The sequence below is a fragment of the Falco rusticolus genome, chromosome 1, assembly GCF_015220075.1.
Source record: "Falco rusticolus isolate bFalRus1 chromosome 1, bFalRus1.pri, whole genome shotgun sequence".
NCBI classification, from domain to species: Eukaryota; Metazoa; Chordata; class Aves; order Falconiformes; family Falconidae; genus Falco; species Falco rusticolus.
Window position 1 is genome coordinate 15679399 of NC_051187.1, and position 27960 is coordinate 15707358.

Genomic DNA, 27960 nt, shown 5'->3' on the forward strand with positions numbered 1-27960 from the left:
TGCCCCCTGAGCCAGGCAGGGACGTGTCCCTCAGACACCCATCTGACGCTGCCTGGCACAGAGCAGCCTGGTGCAAAGCGCCTCTGCAGCACCTCCCTCCACCCGGCAGCCGGGCACACGGCGGGGAGCAGGGCAGGCTCGGAGTGGAGGCAAGGCCAGCATGGCTTGGGATGCCCTAACCCATCGGCCAGGCTGCCACGGCCTGAGGGATGCTCTTCAATCCCTCCTTAAATGAAACGGAGCAGACACCACAGCTGGGATCGGCTCACTGGGTGCGTCCTCTGCTGCTCTGATTTCAGGAACCCGACGCTTGCTGGCATCCCAGGGTGCTTCCAGCCCAGCGCATCCTGCCCTCGCCCTCGGCACCCCAGGCTTTGCCTGAGCCCTGGTGCTGCAGGGAACACTCCGTTTGTGCTAACGGGGCACTACCCAGATCCTGCAGCCCTGGACACCTCGAGCCAGCCCTGGCCGTGGCCAGGGACCAGGGAAAGGGCCAAGCAGGCAGGTCCGCACCAGTCCCCGCCATGGCGGCGAGGGCAATGGCAGCGGCACTCAACAGGTGCACCGGCTGCGCCGCGCACGGACAGAAATCTTGGTGTCCACTTCAAAGGCGTGTGGGCTCTGCGCGGGCTTGAAAAGGAGCCTGTTGGGAGCCAGCGCCTGCAATGTGGACTTTTGTTACCAAACCCCGCGGAGAGGCAGGGAAAACAGTTGTGTGTGTGTTTGAAGGCTGGGCTTTCTGCGTCTGCCGCCTTCGCAGCTCCAGTCTTGCAACATTTGTGCTGGTTCACAGGAGCCAGCAAATAAAACAGGCACGTCTATAGCCACCTCCTGCATTTAGCAGTAAACAGATTATGCCGATAAAGGAGAAGAAAATGCGCTGGCGGGAGCGATTTCCGACTTTATGCTCGTCACTCATTACTTACACTGGGAAGGAATTTGTTTACGTAATTATTTTTAGCTTGACAGCATCTCTGAAGGCTGCAACGATTCAGGTGCTGCCTGCCGGCCCCCCAGCCCTCTGCTGCGCTCCCCGTAGAGACAAGCCCCCACAGCAGGCACGGGAAGGGTGCTCTGCTCCTGCCACCGCGCCAGCCCCAGCCCCGCACCAAATCCAGCAGCGCCCACAAGCCCTTATGCAAACTCTCTGTGCCGAAAACACCTCCGCCGGCCTCAGCTGCAAACCCCCTGGCTCAGGTTTGGCATCTTACCTACAGCAGGGGGCATCCCTGGAGCCACCGAGCGCCCTGCCCAGCAGCCAGGACCACCACCAGCACACCGCACCTGGCGGGACATGCTTCGGCAGTGAGGGTTACACTGGTGTGAAATCCAGCCCTTGGTGCTGCCCCGCCGTCCTGGCCCGTGGCAGCACAAAGCGTCCGTTACTTCAAGGCAGTTTTAGCAATGCCAAAGGCAAAGGTTTAATTCAAAGTGAAACGCCTAGGAAAAGAAGGCCTTTCCTTTTATAAACAATTTATATTATTTGACTATTACCTGATCTGAATCTCTGCTCATTACCCCTAGCGATAGGAGACAACAGCTGTTAGGTTCACTTTCTCACGTGTGGTTGATTTTTTTTCCTGTGTGTGCAGAGTAAAGTTACATCAGATCGCTACAGAGATATGTTCAGGAGTGCTCCGGCCAAGCAGATCCCACACATGAATGCATCCTCGTTAGTACAACTGATTTTCATTCCTCCTGCGATGCTGCTCGGACTGAGAGAGCAGGCAGGACGCTGCTCCTCCCAAGTCTGAGCTCCGCTGGCTCCTCTACAGCAGCTCACATCAGCTGCCGACTTTTTTTTCCTTTTTTTTTTTTTTCCTTTTTGGCTGATTTGCTAGATAGGATAAGTTGTTTTCAAACCACTGGTAAGAAAACATCGTGCCTCACTTCAATACTTGTACTTCAGAGGAGTACAACAGCAGAGGGGGAACAGCCAAAAAACTGGGTAATTTGTTGGATGGTTTTTTTCCTTTTTCAGCCATCTTCTTATGAAGCCCTGTGCACATTCTGTGCCAGCAAGAAATCCCAGCGCTGGGACCTGCAGGGGAGGAGAAGGGGAAGGAAGGAGAACAGCACGTGCTCAGCCTCACCACACCGTGGCCAGCACCAGCACATCGCGGCACCTGGGGCTGTCACCAGCCACTGCACCCGCAGCAGCTGACGGGGCTCGTCCCCACCCAGACACGCTCTGGACCCAACCCCGAGCATGCAGCCCCCTCCTCCAGCCAGGACAGACGGATGGACGGGACCATTCGCACGCTCACTGGGAAGCATTCATCCCCAGGTACCTCTTACCATTTACTGCCCTTCCTTCGGCGTCTCCTCCTCCTCCCGGAGCTGCTGCCTCCGCGCTTGGAAGTCTTCATCTGGAAGGTAGAAGCAGGCAGGGGCTGTTGGGGGCTGCAGCCGCTTCCACGCTGGGATGCCGGCTTCTGCACCAAGGTCCCAGCTCCATTGGGTGCCCCAGCGGGGAGGCAGCCCAGCCTCTGCCCCCGAGCAGGGATTTCCTGGCCCAGACAGACAGTTCCCAGGGACTGGGACACGGGGACCCTCTGCCAGAACACACCTGAGAACACTGGAAGGAAGTTTTGGCCCATGGGGCATTTCTGCCATGTGGTCCCACCTGAGCCAGCCCGGGGTGGCCCAGGCTGACACAAAACCCACTGCCAAGCCCTGCTGCTGTGCAAATTCGGCTGACAACAGATTTGCCAGGACTGTGCCCCAGTTTGGGGCTTCACATCCCACAGGGCCACACAGCCCAGCTGCAAGCCCCTGCAGCTCCCGAAAAGAGGAGATCCTGTCCCTGGCCACCCCTGCAAGCACACTGTCACAGGAGAGCTGCGTGGGACCAGGGATGAGCCCATGGCATGGGTGGCCATGCCCTGGCACAGAGCTGATGGGAGCCACCTCCAGCAGAGCGATGGTGTGGGGCAGGATGTGGCCAGACCCCACGGGAGCCCAGCTCACCATGCTGAACACAGCACACACAGCACAGTACAGCACGGCACAGCACGGCACAGTACAGCACAGCACAGCACGGCACAGCGTGCCATCTCTTACCACATGAATGTCCTTCGACATCATCGAGAAGATTTGCTGTGGAAGCCGCTGTCCCCAGCCTGCACCCTCTGCTAAGGAAAACCAGTCGTGTGGCCAGGCCGTGGCCGTGGTAGCACAAACGCCCTTCCCAGCCATGGCCCAGCCGTCAGAGGCAGCGGGAGGCTCCAGCCAGACTAGACCATGGCCTTGGGTATCCCCAGGAGCACCCGAGTGAGGCCATTCTGACAGCCCCGCACCCCCCCACAACTCCCCAGCCCCTTTTAGGATACACCTGGTGCTTCAACAAGTGTTTTCTTTTTGATTTCCTCATCTTTGTCTTCTCGGAGAAGGCTCTGGCAAGTTCAAACAGCTTCTTGCGGGTGGCTGGAAGGAAGCAGCTGGCTGAGGGTCTCACCCCAAGACCCTCCCAAAGCTGCCAGGGGTGATGGGGAGGAGACAGCCAGGACCAGCAGTGTGATTGCTCCTCACCAACACCCTACAGTGATGCCCTGGGCTCCCCACTGGTCCCTGGCGGGGGGTGCTGACGTTTTTACCCTTTCACTGGGATTTTTGTGACCTTCCCTACCCACGACTGACCCACACATCCCCAGTGTCTCAGGTGGCTGCAGCCGGACTCAAGCTGCCCCAAAGACCTCGGTCTGTTTTGCGATGGGAGAGGTGTGCTGTGACTCGCTAAGTGGAAAGGACTGGAAAATGGAGAGTTACTGCAAACCCTCACCTTGCTTTTCTAGGATCCACACAAACTCTGCCCAGAAATTCCTCTACTCCCCAGCACCACCTGCATCCTCAGCTCACACCACAACCCATGTGTGCACCAGGGACAGACGGATTGCGCAGAACCGGGGCGCCAAGACCCAGGTCTCCATCTCCCATCTGTTGTGCTGGTGCCCAGCCCCAGCGTGAGGCACAGGAGCTCCCTGCCACTGCTGAGGGCCAGGAGAGCACTGGTGCAGCGAGGATGCACCAGCCCAGGGCTGTAAAATGCAGCTTGAAACTCAACCCCAAAGCGCCAGTGCTGAGGCTGAGCACCCTCTTAGCACAAGGTGCCACTGCAGCGCGCAATGGCCTGTGCCCTGCATGCCACTGTGCCAGCCCTCTGCGTGGCTCCCAGGGTGATGGGGACATGCATGCCCAGCTGCCCAGAGAGGAGATAAGGAACCCACACGCATACGTGCTGGCACGCGTGTGTGCACCGGCCAATGTGCACACACAGGCAGGCTCCCACCTCCCCCCAGCCCTCGAAGGCATCCCGGAGCTTGCGAACCAACTCACATTTTCCCATGTGTTTCAATTTGTCTCTGAATAAGGCATCATCAGACACGGCACTGCCGGCCTCGCTGGTTACAGAGGGGGCTATGTCACCTGGAAGGCAAACATCTGGTCACCGGGAGTGCGTGCGCGGTGAGGGGCAGCTCAAGACAAATCATTTCTGTGACCCAATTCCAGCGCCAGTGAAGCGCAGCCCTGCCACGAGCAAAGCTGAGCAAACGCAGCAGGATGGGGGCAGTGGCACCCCGTGGCTGGCTCCGGGCGAGGACCCTCTGCGGGTACAGCCCCTGAGCCTGTGGGTGCAGAGCTGCCAGCGGGCAGCATGCCCTTAGCCCTGCGGGGCTGCTCACCTTGAGCTGCCTGCGAGCAGATGTGGGGTGAGCGGCAGCTCAGCCTCACCACCAGCACCACTGCAGGGCAGGATGGTTCCCTCTGGGCTGCTCCAGGGACAGCAGCCCCAAATTACCCTGGCACTGACTGCACGGTGGCTATCAGATCATGCCCATGCTCAGTGCCGGGGATGGCTGGGTCACTGGATCAGGAACAGACGTTCAGGTGGCCCAGTGCCTCAGGTGGAGCAGAGACCCCAGCAGCCATGTCTTCCTGGCCACCTGGGCCCATGCCCTCCCCCAGGCGCGGGTGCCCCCGAAGCACTGTGTGCCCCGTGGAGCTCTGCCATGGCGGCTGCGTCTCGCCTGCCCCCGCACGGGGCCACCAACAGACACCAGCTCTAATTCTGACTCTGGGCAGCTGCTCTGCTCACCGAGGTTAATCAGGATTACCCAGGGACAGTCATGCCTCCCCGGCACAATCCTCCGCTCTGGCCAAGACAAGGGAGGGCTTGTCTCCCCTGGGAAGAGGATCCCAGCTCTTCCACCCGCAGGGATGGAGGGAGGCAGGATGCAGGAGCACCTCCACGTGGGGAGGTCAGCAGCACCCCTCCCCATCACCCACCAGCTCCTCTCCCGTGCTGGGGGGGCAGCAGGGAGGGACCAGCCAGTTTCCTCCCCCCGCAGCCACTTTGGAGGCAGCTGGGCAGAGGGCTGGGAACACAGGAGCTGCGGGGCATCCCGCTGCCAAGAGGCACCGCTCACAGGCATCTTGTAAGTTACCTGATATTACGGAGGAGAAACCGAAGTCGTTGCTGACAGCAATGCTGCTCGACTTGGATTTTTTTGACTCGTATTTCAATCGATCTGAAAAACAAAAAGCCCGGCGCCCTGCTTGATCAGACCCCCGAGGCAGCACATGTGGCTCTGCTCCCCTCTCCCCTCACAGCCCCCACAGCTGCAGAGGGACAGGCTGATGGCAGGGGACGGAACTCGGGCTTCACCCTTTTGGCAACCACAAGCACTTAGATGCGAGCCCACAACAGCAAGGCGGGAGCGCTCCTCTCACCGCAGCCCACGAACCACCCACCCACCACAAGCATGCGGCGAGTGCTCCGGTGGTTCCCAGCCGCGGCGGCCGGGGACAAGCCCTGCCATGAGGATGTGCCAGGACCCTGCAAAGCACCAACAAGACCTCTGAGGGAGATGGCCCCTCGGCCGCGGGGCTTGGAGCCGGCAGCTGTGCAAGGGAGGGAAAGGGCAGCTCTTTGCTCAGCAGCAGCAAAACCACTGACACCCTCGAGCCCTGCCCATGGCGCCAGGTGAGCAGCCAGCTGCTGGCCTGCCAGGAACGAGTGTGGTGACAGGGAAGGAGCAATCACAGCAAAACTGCTCTCCAGTTCAGGCCCTGCCAGCACCTGGGGAGGGCACACAGCTGGGCAGGGTGCACGGGCCAGGCTGGGCTCAGAGGGCATTTCCGAGGCTCCTTGCTAGGGATTTTGCTGGGCTTTGCCAGAGACACCACAGAGAGGTGGCCAGGGGGAGGACAGCCTCGTGTCAGGCAGCTGAGCACCACGAGAGTGGGGAGCAGCCCACTGCCTGGTGTCAGCAGCTCAGACCACCCACCACCAGTCTGGCCGCATCCTGCGCTGGCTCCACTTTGGCATGAGCCGGACAACGCCGCTAGCAGCCAGTGCAACAGTGGGGCATGCACCTGAAAAGCAGAGGTTTCTGAAGGCACTTCTCACCTCTCTCCAGGGCAAGGAGGAAATCCCGGTTCCTCTGGAGCTCTTTCATGAACTCTTCATTTTGCAGGAAGAGTGCGATCCGCTCATCTTCCAGGTACTGCTTCCACCGCCGCTCCTGCTCCAGGGAGCCCTGGCCACGCGGGGCAAGCCCCCGTGGCACAGGCTGCCGGCAGCCGTGGGAGCCCTGGGCAAGAGGCAGATGCGGCAGAGGTCGGTCGGTGGTCTCAGTGCCCGCGCTGGCACACACAGGAGGCTTCCTGCAGCAGCGCCTCAGACTGACCTTGGCCTTTTGCTCCTCTGTTATGCTGCTGCACCCGCAGCCCTGATGGCCATCGACTGCTGCTCCCCATCGGGGTCCCTCCCTCCTACACCCAGCGCCCGACAGCCCAGGGCAACCGTCCTCCCGCACTGGCTGCGCTCGGGGCAGTGTTGCTGCAAAGGGGACTGAGGGGACAGGGCACCGCTGCCTCTGCCCGGCAGGAAGGGGGACCGGGCGGAGGGAGGAGGGGATGGACATCCCATGTGGGAATGGGGACCTCTTGGTCTGGGGTCAGCGTGGCACAGGGAGGAACTGGTGCCTCCAGAAGAGCTTCTCTGCAGAGTGCAGACTTGCCAAGATTTTTAGCTTTAAACAATGGGGTTGAACCAAGATAGAATCTGGTGCGGAGGCAAGGGAGAAGGGTCTCAGCCAGTGTCGCTGCTTTTATTTCCCCCTATCTAAAAAGCAGAGACTGCAATTTCCACTGACAAACATCCCTGCGCGAGGCACCTCATGCTCTACCCCCGCTCCCAGAGCAGTTGCACCTGGGGAGCAGCAGAGCTGCACTCTAGCTGCAGCCTCATCCTTGCATACAATATTTATCTGATTTGTAGCTGCCCTCAGAGACACATAAAAAGCAAAATCACACAATTACCATGGAAAGAAAAGGGCAGCTGCTCCTCTCCTCCCCCTGAGCCCAAATGAACTGGCACGTTCCTATTCCCAGAAAGGTAATATAGCCCACGAAGCTCAACTTGCAGGGCAATCATTTATGAAAACGTGGCAGGCCACCTTTGGAGCCAAAAGGGGAGGGAGGAGCTGATGCACGGGGAAGGCAGGGTGCCTGCAACCCCCACCAGCCCCTTGCTGTGACAGGAGCCTCATTTACGAGCTGGCTCCAGTGTTAGCAAAGGGGCCGAGGGATGCCCCGGGCATGCAGCGTGCCTGGAGCCGAGCTGGGTGCCCAGCACTGTCTGTCCCCACTGCAGGCAGGAAGGCACCCACAACCCCAAGCCTTGTGGCTCCAAAAGTGCCACAAAACACATGCAGACTCCAATTTCCTAGGGCCAAATCCTCTGGTTTGCACTACATTTTCCACCCAAGTTCCACTGCACCAACCCTTGTGCCCTGGCAGTGCCGCTCTCCCCCAGCATATGCTGGTCCTGGTCCCTACCTCACCAGGGTAGCAGGTAAGATTTTCAAGTAATTTAAAATATTAGGTGCTTATTGCAAGCGGCATTACTGGCACTAACTGCCAAGTAAACGCCAGGAAAAATATCAAAGCCTCGCTGGGAGAGTCCTCTTTCACACCTTGCTCACTTCAGCCTCGCCTTGAACAACAAGATGCACTCCAAGACTTTCAGCTTGGTCCACAGCCAGCACCCAGATGCTTTCAGAGCTCTAACGCTGCAGGTTGTGACCAAGGATGGGGTTTGGTGCTCCGTGTCACACCGTGGAGCCAGGGCATGGGCTGGAAGGGGCGGCAAGCCTCACCTGCGTGCTGGCAGTCTGCTGGGGCAGGATGCGGAGGAAGTCCTCAGGGAGGTTGCCCAGGAGCGGTGGGTTCCAGTTCCTGTAGTGCCCAGGCACTGGGGTGCTGCCGGGCCCTGGCACGTCTGTCCTGCGGGGCAAGCACAGACAGCACCACTGGTGAGGGAGAAACCCGACATCTGCCACCACAGCAGGGCACAGGGCCCAGCATGGCAGTCCCCGCCCCGGCTACACGAGGGGTCCTGGGTACCAAAAACCCACAGTGCACCTCCCAGACCCATGGTGTTAGCTCTGGGGAGTGAAAAGCTGTCCTAGCAAGTTTGGAATCTTTGGGAGCTGCATTTCAAGCCTTGCCCTGCAACTGTGCGAGCTGGATTTCCCTTCTCCTCCCCTTTTTGCTCAGACTCCCAGCAAACAGCCCTGCGGAGCCCCAGCACTGCAGGATTTTGCTTACAAAGCTGATGAATGTCTCTCACCAGATGTCACAGCCCGCCTGCACAGCCAGCAGCGCCTTCACCCCAAGGGAGCTGGCACAGGGGTGGCCAGGGCTTTCCTGCAATCCCCAAGCCTACAGCCGAGGCAGTGCTGCTGGGGGACAGCCCGCACCCCCGGGGCCAGAGACCCCCTGGGGCTCAGTGATCCAGCAGCAGCAAGTCAAACCAATCCAAGGACGCCCTTGCCGAGAGCCACAATGCGTGGGGCCCAGCTGCCCAGCACCTGGTGTTTTTGAGCAGAGGCAAGCACTCCCCACCCCCGGTAGCTGATTTTTGCCATTCCACACACTGCCGGAGCAGCTTTCCAGGCCCCTCAGCTGCTCGCTTTTTAGGGCCTCGCAGGGATTTTTTTAGCCAGCTGTGAGCTCCATTCATCTCCCCTGGCTTGGTCTCGCCCAACCCTAATGAACTGATGCCAGATGCCCCTTGCTGGGGCCAGCTAACACACAGCAGGACCCCTCAGGCGCCAGCACAGGGTGCTTTGCCAGCCACCATGAGCAGAAGGCACGGTGCAACCGTGGCATGGGGCTGGGGGCTCACCTGGGCGGTGGGGTGGGCGGTGCGCGGGGGTAGCGGCTGCGGAACGCCTGGCTTTCGTAGGCGGGAGGGGAGTAGACAGGAGGGGGCTCCTCATCCGAGCTGTCCGGCTCCAGGGTCCGCTCCAAGATCTGCAGGGCGAGAGGACAGTGTGAGGGCGAGCCAGGGAAATGCGGACCCCCGTGTGCGGAGCAAAGTGGGGACAGCACAGGCTGAATGTCACTGCGGAGAGGATCAGGGCAACCTCCTGGCACTGTCCCCCCTGCACTGCGGAGCTTTTGGTGGAGTTTGGAGATGCTGCTCTCAAGGGATGAAGTGCTGCATTTCAGGTGGGTGGCTGAGCCCGCCCTGGGGTGCATGCAGCCCTGGGGTGCCCCTCTGACAGCAGCAGAAGGGTCTCTGTTGCGTTCTGGGGTGGGAGAGCACTCCAGCTTGAGCCTCAAGCACTGTCCAAGACAAACCAGCCAGGCTGCACACTCCAGATCTGCCGAATTGGGCACTCAAATCTCTGCCTGCCTGCAGCAGCCGAGTAGCACCATGCTTGGGCAGAAATGAGGCAGGACGAGACAGACGCCCGCTCATGATGGGCCAGCGTGGCAGCCAGGAGTCCAGGCAGGGAGCCCCCACCCACAGCCACACATGGAGGCCACTGACGGGGGTTACCTCGGCGGGGATGCTGTCCTCCGAGTCCGAGCTGTCGTCACAGCCGCTGCTGTCCAGGTTCATCTGGAGGAGCTGGTCGATGGTGGCATCCACAGCGCCGTTGTTAGCTCTCAAGACGCACTCAATGATGTCATAGTCCATGTTGGGGAACATGGTCTTGAAGTCCTCCATGGCCTGGTTGAACTCCAGCCGGCGGACCTGCCTGGCAGGGCGGCTGTTGTTGAGCTCCTGGGCGGAGGAGCCGCCACGTGAGCTGCCGTTGCTGCTGCTCCGACGGAAGAGGCTCGTCATGGCGGGGCGCCTGGCGCAGGGCCACAGCGGCTGCGGTCCCAGCTGCAGCGAGGTGGGCGCCCACCACCACTTGTCACGGGGCGCTGCCCCAGCAGCCGGCGGGGAGCATGGGTGGGCAGCGGGGGTCCCGCTCCCCCTGGCCAGCAGCACCGCGCGTCAGCCTCCGGCACGCTGCAGCATCCTCCCACCTGTGGAGGGGAGAGGGGAGAAAGTCACCCACGGGACAGAGCACCCAGAGGCACCGTGAGATCCCGCATCTTAGCAGAGACCATTTGATTCAATTTGACCCATCCAGCCACATCCTCGTGGGACCACCCCATCCCCGCAGCGGGACCGATGCCAGAGCTTGGATGTGCCACGGCAGGTGCTGTACAAACAAAACGCAAGGTAAGAGAAACGGCATTAATTCCACGGCCAAAGGCTCCCTGGATTTAACATTTCCAGGTTTAACATGTTTTTATAAACACAGTAAAGTCTCTCTTTAAAATAAAAAATTGAGTCAGCTCAGAGTTTCAGAGCAGGGGGCTAAAATACTCTGCAGCACGGCAAATCGACCCTTGGGAAAAGCCACCAAATCCAAGATTAACATTCACTTTAAAACCATAAACAGATTATAAAGCTACTGCTTCTCATTTGGAAATGCAGGGCCAAATTCAGTTCTGGATTAACTCCACTGTTGAAGCAGAATTACCCCAGGAACGCTTTAGATCCATAATATCATTTTCAAAGGCTTTTTCCTAAGTGGGCAGGCAGAGAGTTCAAGATAACTGTCCCTAAAATGGTATTTAATTCAGAAGAACGTGCCAAGCACACTTCTTAGCGAAACAGGGTATAATCAGATTCAAAGCCATTAAGTGCAGCAGTCACCTCTGAAGGTCACCCGGGCTCCCCCCTGCCCGTAGCGAGGCCGTGAATGACAGCCACATCCCCAGCGCTCGCCCAGCCTCGGCCACCACGCCAGCAGGAAGCCCCCAGCTGCTCCAAGGGGCTTCCAGAGGCTGCCGAGAGCAAAAGGCACTTGCAAAACGTGGGAAACTCAGTGTGATCTCTGGTACAAGGTTACTTTTGCAATGCAAGTTAACCCCTGTTTTCATCCCCAGGGACAGCCCTGCTCTGGCTTGGTACCCAGAGGAATTGCTGACAGCTCCAGAAGACAAGGGATGGTTCCTGCTCCATAGGCACGCTCCGCTCTCCCTCCCTGGTTGGTTTTTTTTGTAATCCTGGGTGCATTTGTGTGCCGCTGAGCCCCACGAGCGAGCCTGAAATGCAGCTCTGTGCAACCACCGCCACAGGCACCCGACCAGAGCCTGCACCTCAGCCAAGGGCAAGTGGTCCCTGGCTGAGTATGGGGTGCCACCTTCCCTGTGGCATTCGCTCACCCCGCAGGACAGGACCCATGGAAAAGCAGCAGGAGGATCACTGCTGGGCACAAGGGGCCATTGCCAAACAGCACCAGGAACCCCCAGCTCGCTCCCCACTTGCTAACAAAATACATTTAACAGATCGCTCAGCTGAGAACTGTTTCCATCCCCGCGTCGCTCTCTGTCCCCAGGATCTGCTCCAGCTTGCCAGGAGCCAGGCGCGGAGCAGTGTTGTGTGAGCAGAGCAGGAACAATTCCGACAGCCCTGCCCGGCTCTATTCACTGAGGACAAATAAATCTGCTGGAGTCAATTAATAAAATACTGCTTCTCGGTTCCTCCTCTGCTACCATGACTCATTCATAGCAAAAAGCCGGCATTGTTCACACCTCTGGTATTATTCTTTAATTGCAATATTGCATGGCTGGTTTAGTCACATATGAAATTGAGTTATAACATATTCAGAGAATACTCACGCTCCTTAAAAGATTTGGCTACTCCAGGAGGATGGGGAAAGTGCCTGGACATCAAGGGGAAAACTGCTCATATAGGATACACTGCAAACATACACATGACCCAAATATGAAGATGAAAGCTTCTGCAGAGAGCCGTTAGCTCAGCAATGACTTGCTAGCCCATAAACCTCAAATAGTACCATCAGCCCCCAAAATGAGCAAATGGGCTTGGAAATCCCCAGATCTATTTAAAAATCCTAAGATCTATAAAGTATCAAGAAGCACCTGTTGCTTGGGGGCTCTTCATCTCCCAGCATTTGATCTTTGAGCGTATATTTAAGGTCTTCCCTGTAACCACAAAGGCCACCACTGCCAGGCGCTGGCACTTCCCCTGTGACCCCTCTGCCTCGCCAGGGGGGAACCGGCCACTCCCGATGCAAACGCCTCTGTTCAGGGGAAGATGTGAGTCAACGTGACATGACGGTCTGGGACATCTCACTGAAATCTCAGCCCGTCCTGGGTAGCAGGGCTGAGCGCAGCAGCACGCCAAGTAACTGAAAGCTTCTGGTCAGAACACAAACTAAATCAGGGACGCGGACAAGATATTTATATGCCAAGGAGGCTCTGCTGCACATCTGCCTTCAAACAGCCCGGAGGGATCACACTGCTGGGACCCTCCCCACCCTTGAGATACGGCCGCAGGCTGCGGGGCTTGCAGGAGGCTGCTGCGAAGGGCACGTTGGGCAAAACCAAGGTGCAGCTGGTGCCCCCAGCACAGACCAGTGCCCCCAGCACAGACCAGGGCAGCTTGGCGTGCCCCATGGGCAAACACCACTGTGGGCAGAGGTGGCTGTGGTGAAGCACTGCAAATGCAGGCTTTTAAGCCCATTTTTGAAGTCCTGCTGTTAACACAGAGAAATACAAACCACTACGCCAGCATGAGTTAAACATCAGAGAAAAGCAAGTCATCGCATCGTCAGAAGTTAATTTAAAAGATAAACCCGCAGTTGCATTGACAGGATCCTCCCCAATTCCTACTCGTCTGCATCAGCATCTTCAGGCGAGCAGTGGAGAGGGCAGTGGGACCCCCAGCTGCCAGCATGGGGAAGGGGCTTGGCACATTTCTGGCCCTTGTTTCTGTAATGTCAGTGAAGGGCTGGGAAGACGCCAGGAAAAGCAAAACCCTTTGAATTTCCCAAAAAGGAAAGAAGAAAGCTGGTGTCTGCCTGCCAGCCCAGGCATGAGCATGGGCATGCTTGGGGCATGACAGGGTGCAGACTGGGCTTCTCTTCACCTTGTGCCCCCCATTTGCAGAACAAGGCTGTGATGACTCATTTAGCTGTTGCCTCATCAACTTTCTTCCTGTCTTAAAATAGTTCTTGCTCTGCTACCACGCAAAAAGGACCCTGAATGCTGTTATTCATTCATCTAAACCCGGGCACAGGCATAATCCTCTGCCCTTCTGCTGCACCCAGCACAGGAGCAGCTTAAAGGCTTTGCAAGCTCTGGGTGTGCATGTCCCCATCCCACAGGTTGCAGGGAGCAGCAAGGTGGCAGCCGGGACCCCAGTGGGGCTGGCACTGCCCCCATGCCCCCCACCAGCGCAGGGTAAAGCCTCCCATCCCAGCAGGGTCATGGGGCACAGGCAGTGCCTAGTCCCAGCTCACCCCAGGGACATGGTGGCAGCTCCCAGCAGAGCCACCTCCGTGTCCAGCAGCCATGGCTGGTCCCAGCACTGACCTGCGCCATGGAGAAAGTGCCAGGTGACATCCCAACACCAGGCTAGGGACCAGGCACAGAGCCAGCACTGCCCCTTCCACCACAACGCTGTAGTGGCAGACCGGCAGGAAAGGCTGCCATGCTGCCATGTCCACAGGAGCTTTTATTGGAGCAGCTCTGCACTCCAGGATGGGAGGCTAGCACCAGAAATGCCCACGCAGGTTTCGCCATCACTGCCTAGCCAGGACAGGGCAGGATGCTTGCCAGCACACGGCCAGGGTCGCTTTCACACTGCACGTTGCACTCAGGCATCAGCACATGTTTGGGTCCAGCTCCTGCCATTAGGTCCTCACTTCAAAAATAAAAAAATACAACCAAACAAAAGCCGACCTTTGGGGAGGAGGCTCACCCCTGCAAGCCCATGGGTGCACCCTGCCTTTCCTCCCACCCGAGCCACTAACAACTTGCACAATTCAGATCTGTCCTCGCCTGAGCCAGAGCCAAGAACAGGACGTCGGCAGCCACGAGAAACCCTTAATAAGGCTCCTTGGGGACCAGATAAGGCATGCACAGCCTGGGGGAGCACGTCCCCCCTGGTGCCAGCCGGCACCCCGCCTCTACAAAGCTGGTTTTCACCCAGCCCCGGGCATGGGGCACTCGATGCCTTGGAAAAGCAGACTGGGACAGCCCCAGAGGCTGCAGGCGCTTCGGGTCGGCTCCAGGCAGGAGCAAGCACGGTGCAAGGCACAGAAGAGGCTGCCTGCAGCTCAGCCAGCAGCCATCCAGGAACAGCGCAGATGAGCAGCTGGATAATCCCAGGGGTTGGCTGAACTGGTAATGTCATGCTGGAAACAACAGTTGCTCTGCTCTGCGAGGAATGCAGCCCAAACGGAGGAGCAAACAGCTGCAAAAGCACTGGGACTGATGGCTTGCAGCATGGGGAAGAGCTTTGGCATCAAGTGCAAACGAGAATATTCCCTTCCCCAGTGCCTGCTGCAGCTCAGACAACAGATGGGATTGCTCAAACACCGCTAAAACAGCCCCTTTTCCCCTGCTATTGCTATGCTCTGCTTGTAGATCATTCTTGCAAACATGCTGGAGCCATGACCCCCCTTTGCAGCCAGGACAGGGGTGACACCACGGAGTGCTTGTTCCCCCCAGGCCGGCACTCACCCGCTCCCTGGGGGTACCATCGCTCGGCAGCGGCGGCTGCGAGCCCAGGCCTGTGATGACTCAGCGGGGGGATGTGGAGCAGAAGCGCAGAAGGCATCTCCATGCACAGGATTATCCGGAAACAAGAGCTGCCAGCGCCCCGTCTTCTGGAGGGAAGACTCCCGGAGGAAATAATGGCTCCGGCCAGAGCAGATTTGCTGAGGTCTGCCTGCAGCCAGCCCCTGCAAAAGGATTGCTGGATACAGGCACAAGAAGTCCAGGAACATGACCGCTCTGTGGCTGCAGGTGCGATTACAATAGGATTAAGACTAGGATGAAAAGTAAATGATGGGGAACAAAAATTACAGCAGTGTCTACCAGCAAACTGAAAGGCAGAGCACATGCCGAGAATGTGCAGGATGGGGCTTTATCAGTCTCTCCAAAATCCCCTCTGTCACCTTTCTGTCTGCCTCAGGGGATGTGTGTGCCCACCTCCAGGGCCCACAGCCTGGGAAAACTGCTTGCAAGCAAATCCTTTTTCACGGAAACAAATAAGCACCTGAGGATCCTCTTTAATACTTGTTCTACCTCATATTAAAATGGCTGGGTTTAAGCCCTTTTCAAAGTAAAAAGCAATCAGGAAGGAGAGCAGCAGTAAGCCCTGCTTGAGAACCTGTGCAGCACGTAGCTCTGCAAAACAAAATTCCCCTCTTGGCTCAGAGAGCAGCATTCAAGGCCAGAGGAGCAGCCGAGAGGGGACCAGGGAGAGCCACGGAGTGACTCTGGTCCCGACACCCGGCATCATCAGTGTTACTGCTCAAGCACTCTCACCTGATGGCTTTACTGGGGAGCCCGTGGCCAGACCTGCGCTCTGAGATGCACGATAACCATGTTTAAGAGAAGAAGCGTCAGCTGCTGCTGCCTCGGGGCACCCATTGCTCGCCCAGCTGTGGCCAGCCATGCCATCCATCCAGACAGATTTATGAGGGCCCTTTGTGAGCCGACCAAATGTCAGCCTTCCACAGCACCCAGACGGCTCATAAACCAACGACACCCAGCTAAAAGCTGGGGGGCCGCACTCAGCTGGGGCAGGAAAGCTGGACACGGCTCTGCCAGGGGCCCCTCGACCCCCAGAGCAGCACCCGAAGCACCCATCTTCTCCCCGCCAGTGCTGGGATGCAGTGGGATCTGCAAGGGGGCTGCCCAGCACTGGAGGTCCTGGCACTGCCAGCCACACCGGGATGCCTCCAGCCCTCTCTGCCAAGGGAGGGCAGAGCCAGCCCCCTGCCCTTCGGCATTGTGCCGTGCTAATCCTGGGCTTTCACACATTTGCCAGGCCAGAGTTACAGCCACCCGCCTCTCCCCGCCCCAAACTAAGCCTATATTAATGAGGTAGCGCTAGATCTTGATCAAAAAGTTGCCTGCTTTTGGAGGCTGCCTTGCACTGGTTTCATTGAAGGTAATTTGATCTTGGTAGGACGACATTCCTAAAATAGTTGAGAGAATTCAAACATGAAATAAGATTTCCAGGAAGAGATTAAAAAAAAATAGGTCAAGCAAGTGTAAGCGGTTAAAGTAACCAGCATCCCTTTGTATGGTTTAACTGCATCTCTGTTCAGCTCTACCTTATATCAACATGTAATAAATTAGATGCAAGAGGTTGCCTAAAGCGGAGAGGACGATGTAAGATTATTCTGCAAGGTGGCTGAACACTGGTGACCTTTCCTCCTCCGGCTTTCACCACCACCATCAAAACACACATGTTCCAGCTGACACACATGTTCCAGCTGAAAAATCAGCTTAAAGCTCGTTTGAAACGGCTACGAGGAGCAAGTGTTGCCCGGTGCAAAGGCACAAGCGGCAGCAGCATGGTCCGGGTGCCAGCACTGCCGCTGTCCCACGGGAAAGCCCTGCACCCATCATCAAACTCCCTGCCTCAGTTTACCCACCCATCTCCAGCCTCGCAGGAGGGAAGCCCAGGCACCCCCACGCTTGCTCGCATCCCCCCCTGTGCCGGCCACAGCCGTCATGCAAAGCCCTCGCGCCATATGTCACACAAACCCACCTTTAACTGCTTATCCCTTCTTCTCCCTTTGTGCTCCCGGCTCGGCACAAAAGCCCCGGGAAGCAGCAGGGAGTGAAAGAAAATAAAAATTCCTGCAGAGACAAAGGTGTGCGGCTCTCCCCAGAGTCGGACTCAAGTCAGGGGGTGCAGAGAAGTCACCTCCGAGCAATTTTCGGGTTAGATTTGGTCAGCAAGCACCTAAGGGGGAGCAGGCGAAAGCAAACCCAGGCTGGGGGCAGGGTCAGCCCCACTCCCCAGCTAATTAGCACGGCTGATTCACAAATGCTAATTTGCCATTTTAGGTCAGGGGTCAAAGAAATTAAGGGACCAGAGGGAAAAATGGAGAAAGAGCCTGAGCAGAAGCAGCCCCTTCCCCTCCAGCTCTTTGCATAGCAGGAACATACTGGAAGTGGACTTGAATGGACTGGAATTAGACTGGGCTGACCCTGCCCCAGCCTGGTGGTGCACAGCATCTCTGCAGGATCTGGCCCAGGGCATCCCACAAAGGCAGGCAGCCTGTCGGCGACAGGCAGTGCAGAGCGGGGCCAACACAGGCAGAAGGCGGCACCGAGGTGCTGCCCAGCTACCCTCCAGCTCCTGCCGTCAGGGTTTAAGGGCCATCGCTTAATGTGCAAAGGAAAAAAAAACCCGTATTGATTCGCCTGAGGCTCCATGGAGCAGTGAGACCGCACAAGTTTCTATGGAAACAAAATTAGTTGAGTAAAACTCTGACTGCACGGTGAATTATTTACCAGGACAGGCTCCTGGCCATTAGGGTCTGGTGAAAAGCTTTAGAGGTGATCACTGCGCGGGCTGCTGGCAACCCCCCTCGGGACGCCGAGCCACGGCCGGGGAGGAGGAAAGCCCCTGGGTTTCCACATGGTGGGCAGGGTGAAACCCGCCAGGATGCTGGGGGCACCCAGGCAGGAAGGTCCTGCACCTCCATCGCCACGTCTGCAGTTCAGGCGTCCCTGGGGAGAGGACGAGGGTGCTGCGGGGGGACAACAGGGAGATGCAGCAACGGGAAGATTGTGATGAGCGGGCAGGAATAAGCTGGCTTCAAAGAGAAGAGCTGCAGGCGTCCGAAGCTGTTGCCTTCCTGGGGGTTTTCATGACAATTTGACCATACCGATGAGCAGGGATGCTGCTGGACTGGTCACCAGCCAGCTCCTGCCCTGCCCTCCGGGAAGGCGAGTGGGCACAGACGTCCCAGCAGAGCCTCTCCAGGGAAGCCAAGGGAGCCCCGGCACTGTCCTGTGGGTATTGTGGGTGCAGAGGTGAAGCAGAAGACACCAGCCCACCCTCCCCAGCAGGACTCCTTGCCTTCCCCCTCCTCTCCAGCCCCTTGCTGCATGGCAAGGCAGCGACACGTGGCATCAGGCCAGTGAAAAGGCTCCTGCCTGATGCCCGCCTGCCACACACCGGCCACCCCGCGTGGTTGCCCATCCCTTGGCACCCAGGACGAGGGATGAGCCTGCACTGCTGCCATGCCACAGGCAGGAGCTGGCAGGAGCCACCCGCAGCCCCGCTCAGACTGCAGTGCCTCTCAGCACCGCACTTACAAGTTGGGATCGCTGGGAGCCAAGACCAAGGGGAAGAAAGGGACTAATTAAGTTGCAAATGGAGAAGCTTTTTTTTTTCTTTTATGAGTCACTAAGCCATATGGCTGATGCAAGCTATCCCACGAAAGTGCCGAGCCGACAATTCGGGCGCTGCTGTACCCTCGTTGTCCTGGGACACGGCGTCACACTGTAATTGCGCTGGTCTTTTGTCCTCCCTCGCGCCGGGTGACATTGCTCAGCAGAGGAGAACCTGCTTGAAACGCTATACCTCGCCAGGGACAGATATTTAATTAACACCAATACGTCATGCCCCTCCTGCCAGCCTCAAGAACAGGCTCCTCCATCCTCGGCACAACAGGACTCACCGCGGCACAGAAAAGCCCTTGGAAGCCGAAATACCAAGTTTGCTCTGTTCCTTCTGCTCCATCACAGCACATCTCAGTTTTATACAGAAAGTATACAGAATGCTAACCTGGATTTGAAGCCAGGCCAACGCTCAGATAAGCCCTCAGTCTCCTTTCAAGCTGAGCAGTAGCCTGCTCCCGTGGCAGCACAGCCCTGTTTCTCAGCAGCAAGGGAAACTCAGAGCCCCCAAGCAGCAGCTCTGCTCACTGTCCCCTTCGCCCACCAGCCACGTACTGTGCCCAGCCACCAGACTAGGTCGCGCTCTTCTTCAAACTCCCATCTCGCTTCTGTCTCGTTATTTTTGTTTGCAAAACTAATTCACATACAACCTCACCGTTGTCCCGTCCCAGTTGCTTTGCACTGGCCTGACCATGGCAATTGCCAGCCAGGGAGATTAAAAGCCACAAGGATTTTATAACTAACAGTTTAGACTCCAGGAGCGTGGGAATCCTCTCCAAAGGTTGTCCCCCACCCCCATCGCTGCCTTACAGCCCCAGCACATGATTCCAACACAACCCAGTGCCATCGGCCAGGGCTCTGGCTATCATTCCCTCCCAACCCATGCCCAGCCTGGCTCTGTGGAGGCATGAGGGAGAGCACCAGCAGGGTCCTGCTGCAAGCTGTGCCCAGGCTCCGGGTCCCCCCATCCTGCCCGCCCCCTCACAGATGGCACCTGGAGGTGAAGGCAGGGCAGAGGAGGGTGCGGGTGCAGCCTGCGGTACCTCCCTGTGCTCCCCGGAGCTTCCTGGCTGCTGCAAAGGTTGCACTCATGTGCGTTCCACCACTGCCCAAAAGCGTGGTGGCACAGAAAAACCCCACTGTTAGAACTGACTCTGTAACCGAGGCAAATACTGAAATCAGCTTTGAGCCTGAATGTCACTGTAACCCATCTAGCAGCATGCCATGCCCCATTTTCTGGAGCTGATTGGCCTGTTTCCCCCCTGTTCAAGCCCTGCTTTCCCACGCCAAGGACAGCGCGAGGCTCCATCGCCGGCATGCTTGCGTGCTCAGCTGCGTGCGCCTTCCCCGGGGAAGCGAGCGAGAGGCAGGGATCGACAAGCTGTCAAGCAGAAGGAAGAAATACCACTTCCAGGAGTCAGAGCTCATTTCCCAGCAATAAAAACAGATTGGGGCTGGGGGAAAGCACCACTAATGGGGATGTATATCCCACACCGCTTCAGCTGCCGATAGGAAAGGACCTAGGGGCTGCAGACTGGAAAAACAAAAGCCATCAACAAATGCTTGGATTTAAGCAGTACAGCCCTAGACTGGACTCGAATCGGCACATAAAGGATCTGCCCTTCCCCACAGGGATTATGGCTGTGGGCGAAGCCCTCCACGTGCCAGCCTCAGCTCCCCAGCTCCTAGCTACAGCTCCACCAGCAGATGGGAAAAGAAAACCTTACTGCTTCCTCCTGGGGGAATTGCTCAGGTCAGCATCCTCAACCTCCCCACTCTCTCCTCCAGCCCCTTCAGCTCCATTATCCCCACTCCACCCACTCACGCTCCTCTGGGGACCTGAGGAAGGGCCAGAGTACCCACTGCTCATAAAATGCCGCCTAGAAATAAAGACCTAAAGTGTTTGTGGTTCCTGGAGTTATTTGTGGGTGGATTTTACCTCCTTTTCCATCTATTCTTGGTGTGTCTTGGCAAGGAGGGTCCTTACCGGCGAGCCAGCAGCCTGCCTTCCCTCTGCCAGGCTCGCACCCTGCAGCTGCAGAGGATATGAGAAGGAGAGTTATCTCCCCAAAACAAACCCCAGAAGATACAGGAGGAACCCGCAGCGATGGGGACACACTGGAGCCCAGCCACGCACAACCGTGGCAGGAGGGGACAGTTCCTGCAAGGCAGTTACTTTGGGTTTTAAGGCACTTGTTTGTTTGTTTGTCGCTGGGCAACCAAGAAGATGGAAAAAAATATCAATGTCATATTGTCACCTATGAGTCACCGCTGAGCACGGGCTGAGATGCCCTGTTCCTCCTGCTGCTGAGCACGGGGCAGCCAGGGAAGAGCCCAAGGCACCCCAAAAGGGGCTCACCCCAGCTACTGCTGCCCGCCCAGTCCTACCCCAACACCTTCCCCGTCCCTGCAGCTGGGGACACCAGAAGCCCAGGGACATCGGTGGCCCAGGGACAACTTTTTGGGCCCTGGAAAGCTGCGCAGGAATTTGCATTCATATTTGCATTTCCTAATTGCGCCTGCAGTTTCCTGGGGCAGCGGCTGGCTTTGGTTTCCATGGCAGGTTTTGTGAGGACCCCAAGAACGGAGGGAGGCACAAAGGGGCCACAATGGACCTGCCACTCACCCGCATCAAAGGTGGCCGGCAGGGTGGGACAAGGGCACCATGGACGGGGGCACCACTGCCTGCCCCCCCCCAGCACTGCCAGCACCAGAGTGGACACAGGGAGCCCCCTGGGCCAGAGAAGAGGCTGGTTGGTGGCCGACACTCACGGGACACCGGCCGTCTCGGCACTGCCAGAGCAGTGGTGGGGACACGCCGCCAGCAGGGCTGCTTGACAGAGGAGACAAGTCTCAACCACCATTGCCCAGAGGTGGCAGCTGCCCCATGCCCGTTGGTAGCGGTGCAAGTGCCGGACCCAGATGTTCCCCCTGTTTTCATTTCCCATTATTTTCAGCTGGCTTTCCATCCAGCTGGGGTGGGTTTCTTTCCCATTCCAACCTCCCTATTCCATTTAGGGACCATCTCGCCAGCAAGGCTCCCTGCTCTGCTTGCCTTGTGCACTGCTGTGCCCATCCAGCTCCTGCGCCGTCCCCAGGGAACCGGCAGACCAGCCAAAACCAGACCCAAGGCCTGGGAAAACCTGGTCCCTGAACTGCTGCTACAAGCCCAGTGCCACCAAGCAGAGGCAAAGCTCCAACCAACATCCCTCCACACACCAACCACGGTGACAGTGACGCTGCCACCCCAGCCACACCACACATTACCGCCTCACACACCCATGAGGGGCTCCACGTTATTACTTCAAGTATTTTTCTTATTTTATAGCATACAATTATCATCACCATCACTAACTGATGCTACCCAAAAGCTTCCCAGCTCTGATCACAAGCACCCTGCGATGCTGGCCAGCAAACACACCCGGAGCATTACAGCAGCAGCCCCCTCCCTGCAGGTCCCACCCTGGGATTTTACCCTCATGGCACAGACACCAGGCACAAATGACCCTCTGGCTCCTCTCCTGGCTGTTCCCCTCCAAATGTCAGCGTCAGTACGCAGCATCCTCACCCCCACGGAGGGTGTTTGTGCAGGCAGAGAAGCACCAAGCACTCACTACTACTCACTCGCTGCTTGCTCTTATCAGCGCGGGGCAGAGGGGGACCACCGCCCTGCCACGACAGCAAAGCCTGCTAACCCATGCTACACATCCAGCCAGGGGAAAGGGTTAGGTGCCAGTGCGTGGGTTCAACGCCGTTAGGTTTTTTTAAATTGAAAGCTCTGTTTTTAATAATGCTGAAAAAGTCAAAACTTCCCTGGGAACTTTGCTGCTGGGAAGAGGATGGGCGCCTTTGACCCGTCTTTGAAGGAAACGCTTTTGGCAACCAGAGGCACCAGCAGCACAAGGGGCTGTGAGCACCCAGGGATCAGCGTGTAAAGCTGTGCCAGCATCAGGCACATCCTCACTGTGGCACAGGCAGGCACTGCTGGGCTGGTCAGACATCATGGCAGGGAAGGCCGCAGGAGCAGGGTGCACAATCACAGGGAGCAAAAGGCACAGTGAGCAGACAACGGGCTGGGTCTCCTTTGCCACACGGATCGCCAAAAGCTTTCTTCTAGCGGCTCCCCTGGGGTCTCACTGCCCTGGCGCCAGGCTCCAGACGGGTACTTCCATGTGAAAACCTTCATGAAAATCACAAAAAGCTTTGCAGTGGAGCAGATGCTGCTTCAGCCTGTGTCGTTAGAGATGGATGAGGAGGAGGCGAGAAGAGCCACAGCTTCCCCGGCCACAAGGCAGCCCCGTCAGCAGAGCCCCAGTCGCAGACCCAGAGGTCAGCCCAGGATGGCGGCTTTCCCACCCGGCTATCCCTGCTGCTCCGTCCCCCACGTTTGTTGTCAGCGGTAGCAGCAGGAGGAGGTGTGAGGAGGAGGTGCGACTCCACTGCTTTTTTTAAAAAAATAATAAAAATGAGCCTTTCCAACCCGCCTGAGGAGACAGTGCACGAGAGCGCTGCTTTGAACAGTGACTTCCCCAGGCGAGGCAGCTCTCAAACCCTTCCCCATTGCCGTTTGCCCACAGCCCACTGGCGGCAATTTCAGCGCTGGCCGGGAACGCCGGGTGAGGAGAGTTATGTCCTTATGGGGGGACACGGCCACAGGCCCACCAACAACCCCAAGCCCAGGAGGTGCCCCCCAACACCATGGCACGCCAGGGCCCCGCTGCGGCTCCTACACTGTGCTGTGACCCGGCTGAGATGTCGGGGTACCAAGTGCATCGCTCCACGAACAGGTGCAGAGGAAGGGGGTGACATCCCGTGGCGGGAAGCCACCAAAACACAAACCTGGGGATGGCGATGCCCTGGGGGCAGAGGTGGCTGCCCGGACCTGCCCCACAGTCGGGGTCTGCGGTTCTGCTGCCAGCCCCGAGCGGGGTGGGATGGGGATGGGATGGCGATGGGATAGAGATGGGATAGGGACAGGGATGGGGATGGGGACCGGGACGGGATGGGGACCGGGACGGGATGGGGACCGGGACGGGATGGGGACGGGGACGGGATGGGGACGGGGATGCTTTGCCCTGTGCACCCAGCCACGCCGCGGCGGCTGGCTCAGGGACACCCCCATCCCCAGGGGCCCTCCCCACACGGGACGGCCTCTGCGGGACCCCCCGGTGCTCGGCGGGAGCGAGGACCCCGCACGGCCGCGGCCGGGAGCTGCGGGGCCGGGCGAAGCGGCGGGGCCAGGCCGCGGCCCACGGCCGCCCGGCGCCCGGCCCGGCTCCCAGCCCTCCGGAGAGGGGCGGCCGGGCAGCCGCCACAGGCGCAGCCCCTCGCCGGGCACCGGGCCCGGCCGCAGCCCCCCGCGCCCCGGGCCGCCCTGCGCGGGCCCCAGCGGAGGCCGAACCGGCGGCGCCCCCCGCCCCGCCGGCCCCGCCGCCCTCCCCGGGTTCGGCCAGGCGTTGCCCCCGCCCCGGCCGGGCCGCGCAGCCCCGGGGCCCGCCGCGCTCCGGGCCGCCACCCGCGCAGGCCGGCAGGCGCGGCCCGGCCCAGCCCGGCGCGGCTCGGCCCAGCCCGGCCCGGCGCACAAAGAGCCCCGGCCCGCCCCCCCTTACCGGCGGTCGGCGCTGCGGGGGCGGCGGCGGGCACCACTCGCGCCGGGAACCATGGAAGGGAGCCGGGACGGGAGACGTACGTGGCGGGCGGGCGGGGGCGGCCGTGCCCGGCAGCTGGGGGCGGCGCGGCGGGGCCGGGGCCGGGGCGGCCCGGGGGGGCGCCGGGAGCGGGGCCTAGCGGCGGCCGGGCCGAAATGCAGCGGCGACGGGGGGTCGCTCAGGGCCCCCCTCGGGGGGTCACCGCCCCCCCTCCCCGGGCCGAGGCGGCCGCTGCCCGCGGGAGCCCGCGCCCCCGGGCCCCTCAGCCCCGCCGCCCCCCGGGCTCTGCCCGGCCCCTGGCGGGATCCGCGGGAGCCGAGGGTCCCCGGCGCTGCCCCAGGCCCCCCGGCTGCGGGGTCTGGCAGGGCAGCATTCCGAGGAGCGCGGCTCCCCAGGGCCGGTTTTCAGTCGCCTCCGCGCTCCGGAGCGCGCCTGGCCCGTGGCTCGTAGCCCACCAGCAGCCCGAGGCACGGCGGGGTGAGGAGCAGGATGCCTGCTCCTGCCCCAGGGGCCGAGCGCGGCACACGGGTTATAACGAAGCATCGCTTGGGCCACAGACAGAACACAGCCGTATCCAGCGCCACAGCCCCTGACAGCTTGCAGCCATACCGTGGAACGGCTCAGGCCGGGAAGCAACCTCTTACTAATTACAGCAGCCAATTTACACAGGGCAAACACTTCCCGTTTTGCAGAGAGCGGAGAGAGACCGCCAGCGGCAGCAGGTCAGGGCCTCCACTTCCCTCGTCGCTCTCCAAACGCTGCCAGACACGCTGCGGGAGGAACGCCACATCTCGGGGCACCCACGCCAGCCTCCCGCAGCACCCTGCCGTGGCAGGCCAGACCCGTTGTGAAGCACGGCTGTGGGTGCCAGACCCCCGCACGCCCATGGGACGGCCCAAAGCTCTCCCACAGGACAGCCCTCCATGCAGAGGTTTTTGCCCGCTCCCTCGTTTCATCCGCATCTGGCAGCTGAGTGATCCTTAGCCTGGCTAAAAATCTGTCAGGCTTTGACAAGGAACGCAGACATCAGTTCAGAATGCAAACGTTGGAGGCAAACCTTGGGCTTTCAGCGCGTACGAGCACACGTGCTGCAGCATTTGCTTTCCCAAAGTTAAAGGCAGATCAGCATCTCTTCCGGACACTGCACCTTGCAGTGAGCTTTGTTGACTGCAAACTCTTTTCCTAATCCAGGCTCATTTCAGGGGAAACAGGCGATTTTATCACGTTTCTTTACTGTCCTCTGATATGGGTCTTAGCTGCTAACGACACTAGGAAGTAAAAAGAAATGGGAATAGAAATACACAACTATGAGGAATTAAAATAGCAAATTTAATTCAGCCAGTTCCAACTAAATTGGCAATTCCCTGAAAAACAAACCTTGCACGGAAAACACAGAACACAAATGTTTTTGTCTTGACAGCTGGTGAGAACAACTAAGTGAAATGGTGACTGGAATATTTCTGGCTTCTCTGAAAAACAAAAGGTTCCACACATTCTGAAAACGCCCCTTGTTTTTTTACTGAAGGGGCTGATGTTGGAGGTAGCTATTGCAAATGCTTCGCGAGGAAAGCAAAGGTCTACACTCTGATGCAAGCAGTGATTTCAGATGCCCATGCTGAAATGTTTTACAAACGTCTCCTTTTCAAAAAGCGTTTATGCTTCCTTGAAGAAAAACCCAGGACTTTTAAAAATTATTCAAATTAGCCCAGAAACCTGAAGAACAAAAAAAACCCCTATTATTTTTAAAAATCGTAAGCCCGGCTTTCCCAATGCTCTTTACTTGGGCTTCCAGGAGATGCAATGTACAGCGAAACGATGTGACGCTAACACTTTCGCCAGGCTGCTGCGAGGGAGCTAGCTGGACAGCTTGGCTTGGTTTCTCTTAGTGCTGAAATACTTTTTTCCAAACCAATACCAAAAAAGGTTTGTTTCTAGGTCAAGACCTCAGTACTCAATTTTAACTAGGGACTGACAGGCAAATCTGAACACAGCTGTAAAACGAATTCGCAATAGAAGCTCAGGCATTCTTTTTCTGATTAGAAAACAGTCATTGAGCCTTGTGCGTTTAAAGGTGAAAGCTATTTTTGACATAAAAATTAGCACGTAGTTCCTCTGTCATCCTTCAGTTGCTGCTCTGGAAGCTGCGAGCAAATGATCCAAAGATGAGAAGTACAAACACACTGAATCAAACAAATAGGTAGAAGGGGATCAAGTTTTTAAGTTTTATTCTGCCTGACAGGGGAGGAAGACAGTTATTTTTACACTTACTATTTATCTTAAAAAGCACTGGTAAAAAGGTCCACTTAAGCACTGAGGCAGACCCAAAGGCATTTAAAAACTTAAAGTGCCCTTAATAGCTGCCTTTTGAAAATACTGTTGGATCTGTTTTTGAGATGGATAAACAAGCCACCAATAAAGCAAGGCAGGAGTTTTCAGAAGGACCCGGCAGTGAAAAACTGTAGTCCACCTCTCAACAACTCGGCTCCCATACAGGGACCCCGAGACTAATACCAGAGTACTGGATGCTTTTAAAAACCTAAGTGTTCCCAAAATTCAAATTTTCCTTCCTTCTTTCTTTGGCGGGAATCTAACCCCAACAGCCTTGGAAATTAACCCCAGGCAGTTTTCAAATGTGGCTGATTGACCGTTTCTAAAATAAAACTGAGCGAAAAGCAAGCAGAACTTGGGAGGGCTTATCACCACCAGTAATGCCACAGACTAATCCCTCGGCAACCCCGGCCCATTTATGTAACCTGGGATTGCTGCAGCTCAAACAGCTTATTGGGTTTTTGGCGTCTTTCTTTAAACCTCTCATGGACAAATGCAAACATGTTAAATACTTTTTTCTTCTGCCACACTAGTTATTGTAAGCGGGTGAAAAAGAATCTTCTATTTGTGAACAATGGCAAATAGAATTTAACTCACACTCTGCGAGTAACACGTGCTTCTCTCATCCATGATCTGGACTGATGGGAGATCTTCCCAATTTGTAACACTTGAGGGTAATTCTCCAATGGCAAGACATAAAAGGTCAAACCCCAAATTTCTCCTCACCCCAAACACCCTTTGGAAGCAGTGGAGTGTTCCAAATAGAGAAAAAGACATGCCCAAGGTAAACCATTTCTACAATATTCTGGCAGCGTGGGTGGCTGTGCCATAATACTTACTTCCCCGTGGCCGGCTTCTCCACGGTGCCTTGCCGAGCCAGGCACCCGGAGGCTCTCCTTGCGCGGAGGACAAGTTTTTGTGCCATTGATCTGACTGTTCTGACTTTCCACGGCACAAATCCTTCCAAGGCAAAATTCAATTTTAAAACTTCCAGTCGGTGCTAAGCCATTAACCTAATGCTGAATGCTTATGGAAACTTAAGAAGAAAAAAATAAAACCCCTATTGAACTACTTGCAATCGGAGACCTCAATGGGCTCGATATAAAACCCACTCAAATCAACGGCAGCAATAGGCTTCCCTGGATGTTGGACCAGATCCAGCTTAAAAGTTTCCATGAAATAAACTAGGCTAAGCGCATCAGCTGCATAGAAACTAACTCTGTGTAACAGCAGTATCTGTTCTTCACATCCACCATTTTCTTACAGACTTAATTCCCCAGTGCTGCAGCAACACGAGTTGCCATACAAATCACTCATTGCTGTCGTGCAACCAGACATCGTCTCCCAACAGCAGCTGGCCTCTCTCGTTACACTGTGGATGAACTATTAGTTGTAAGGTAGCATGCACGCCATATAAACTACTTGACCAGGTAGTTTTCATTTG

The 27960-nt window shown here is 57.6% G+C and overlaps 1 protein-coding gene across 1 annotated transcript; it reads right to left on the reverse strand.

The window, feature by feature from the left end:
• Nucleotides 1–1396: 1396 nt before the first annotated feature.
• On the reverse strand, nt 1397–27957 carry CUEDC1 (CUE domain containing 1). The gene is made up of 11 exons (XM_037370806.1): nt 24150–27957; nt 9854–10332; nt 9194–9321; nt 8163–8289; nt 6410–6593; nt 5445–5528; nt 4336–4425; nt 3333–3426; nt 3064–3122; nt 2299–2369; nt 1397–2041 (listed from the first exon to the last, which is right to left on the reverse strand). Exons 2-10 carry the CDS (start codon nt 10142–10144, stop codon nt 2302–2304), a joined length of 1125 nt encoding a protein of 374 aa, XP_037226703.1. The 5' UTR covers nt 10145–10332; nt 24150–27957; the 3' UTR covers nt 1397–2041; nt 2299–2301.
• Nucleotides 27958–27960: the final 3 nt, after the last annotated feature.

Excerpts from the sequence above, each read along its gene's own strand:
- CUEDC1 (XM_037370806.1), bottom strand. The coding sequence starts at position 10,144 with ATGACGAGCCTCTTCCGTCGGAGCAGCAGCAACGGCAGCTCACGTGGC. Across the intron at positions 6,594-8,162 it reads AGCAGACTGCCAGCACGCAG|GGCTCCCACGGCTGCCGGCA; the intron begins GTGAGGCTTGCC and ends CCTCTTGCCCAG. Across the intron at positions 4,426-5,444 it reads TTTCTCCTCCGTAATATCAG|GTGACATAGCCCCCTCTGTA; the intron begins GTAACTTACAAG and ends TTTGCCTTCCAG.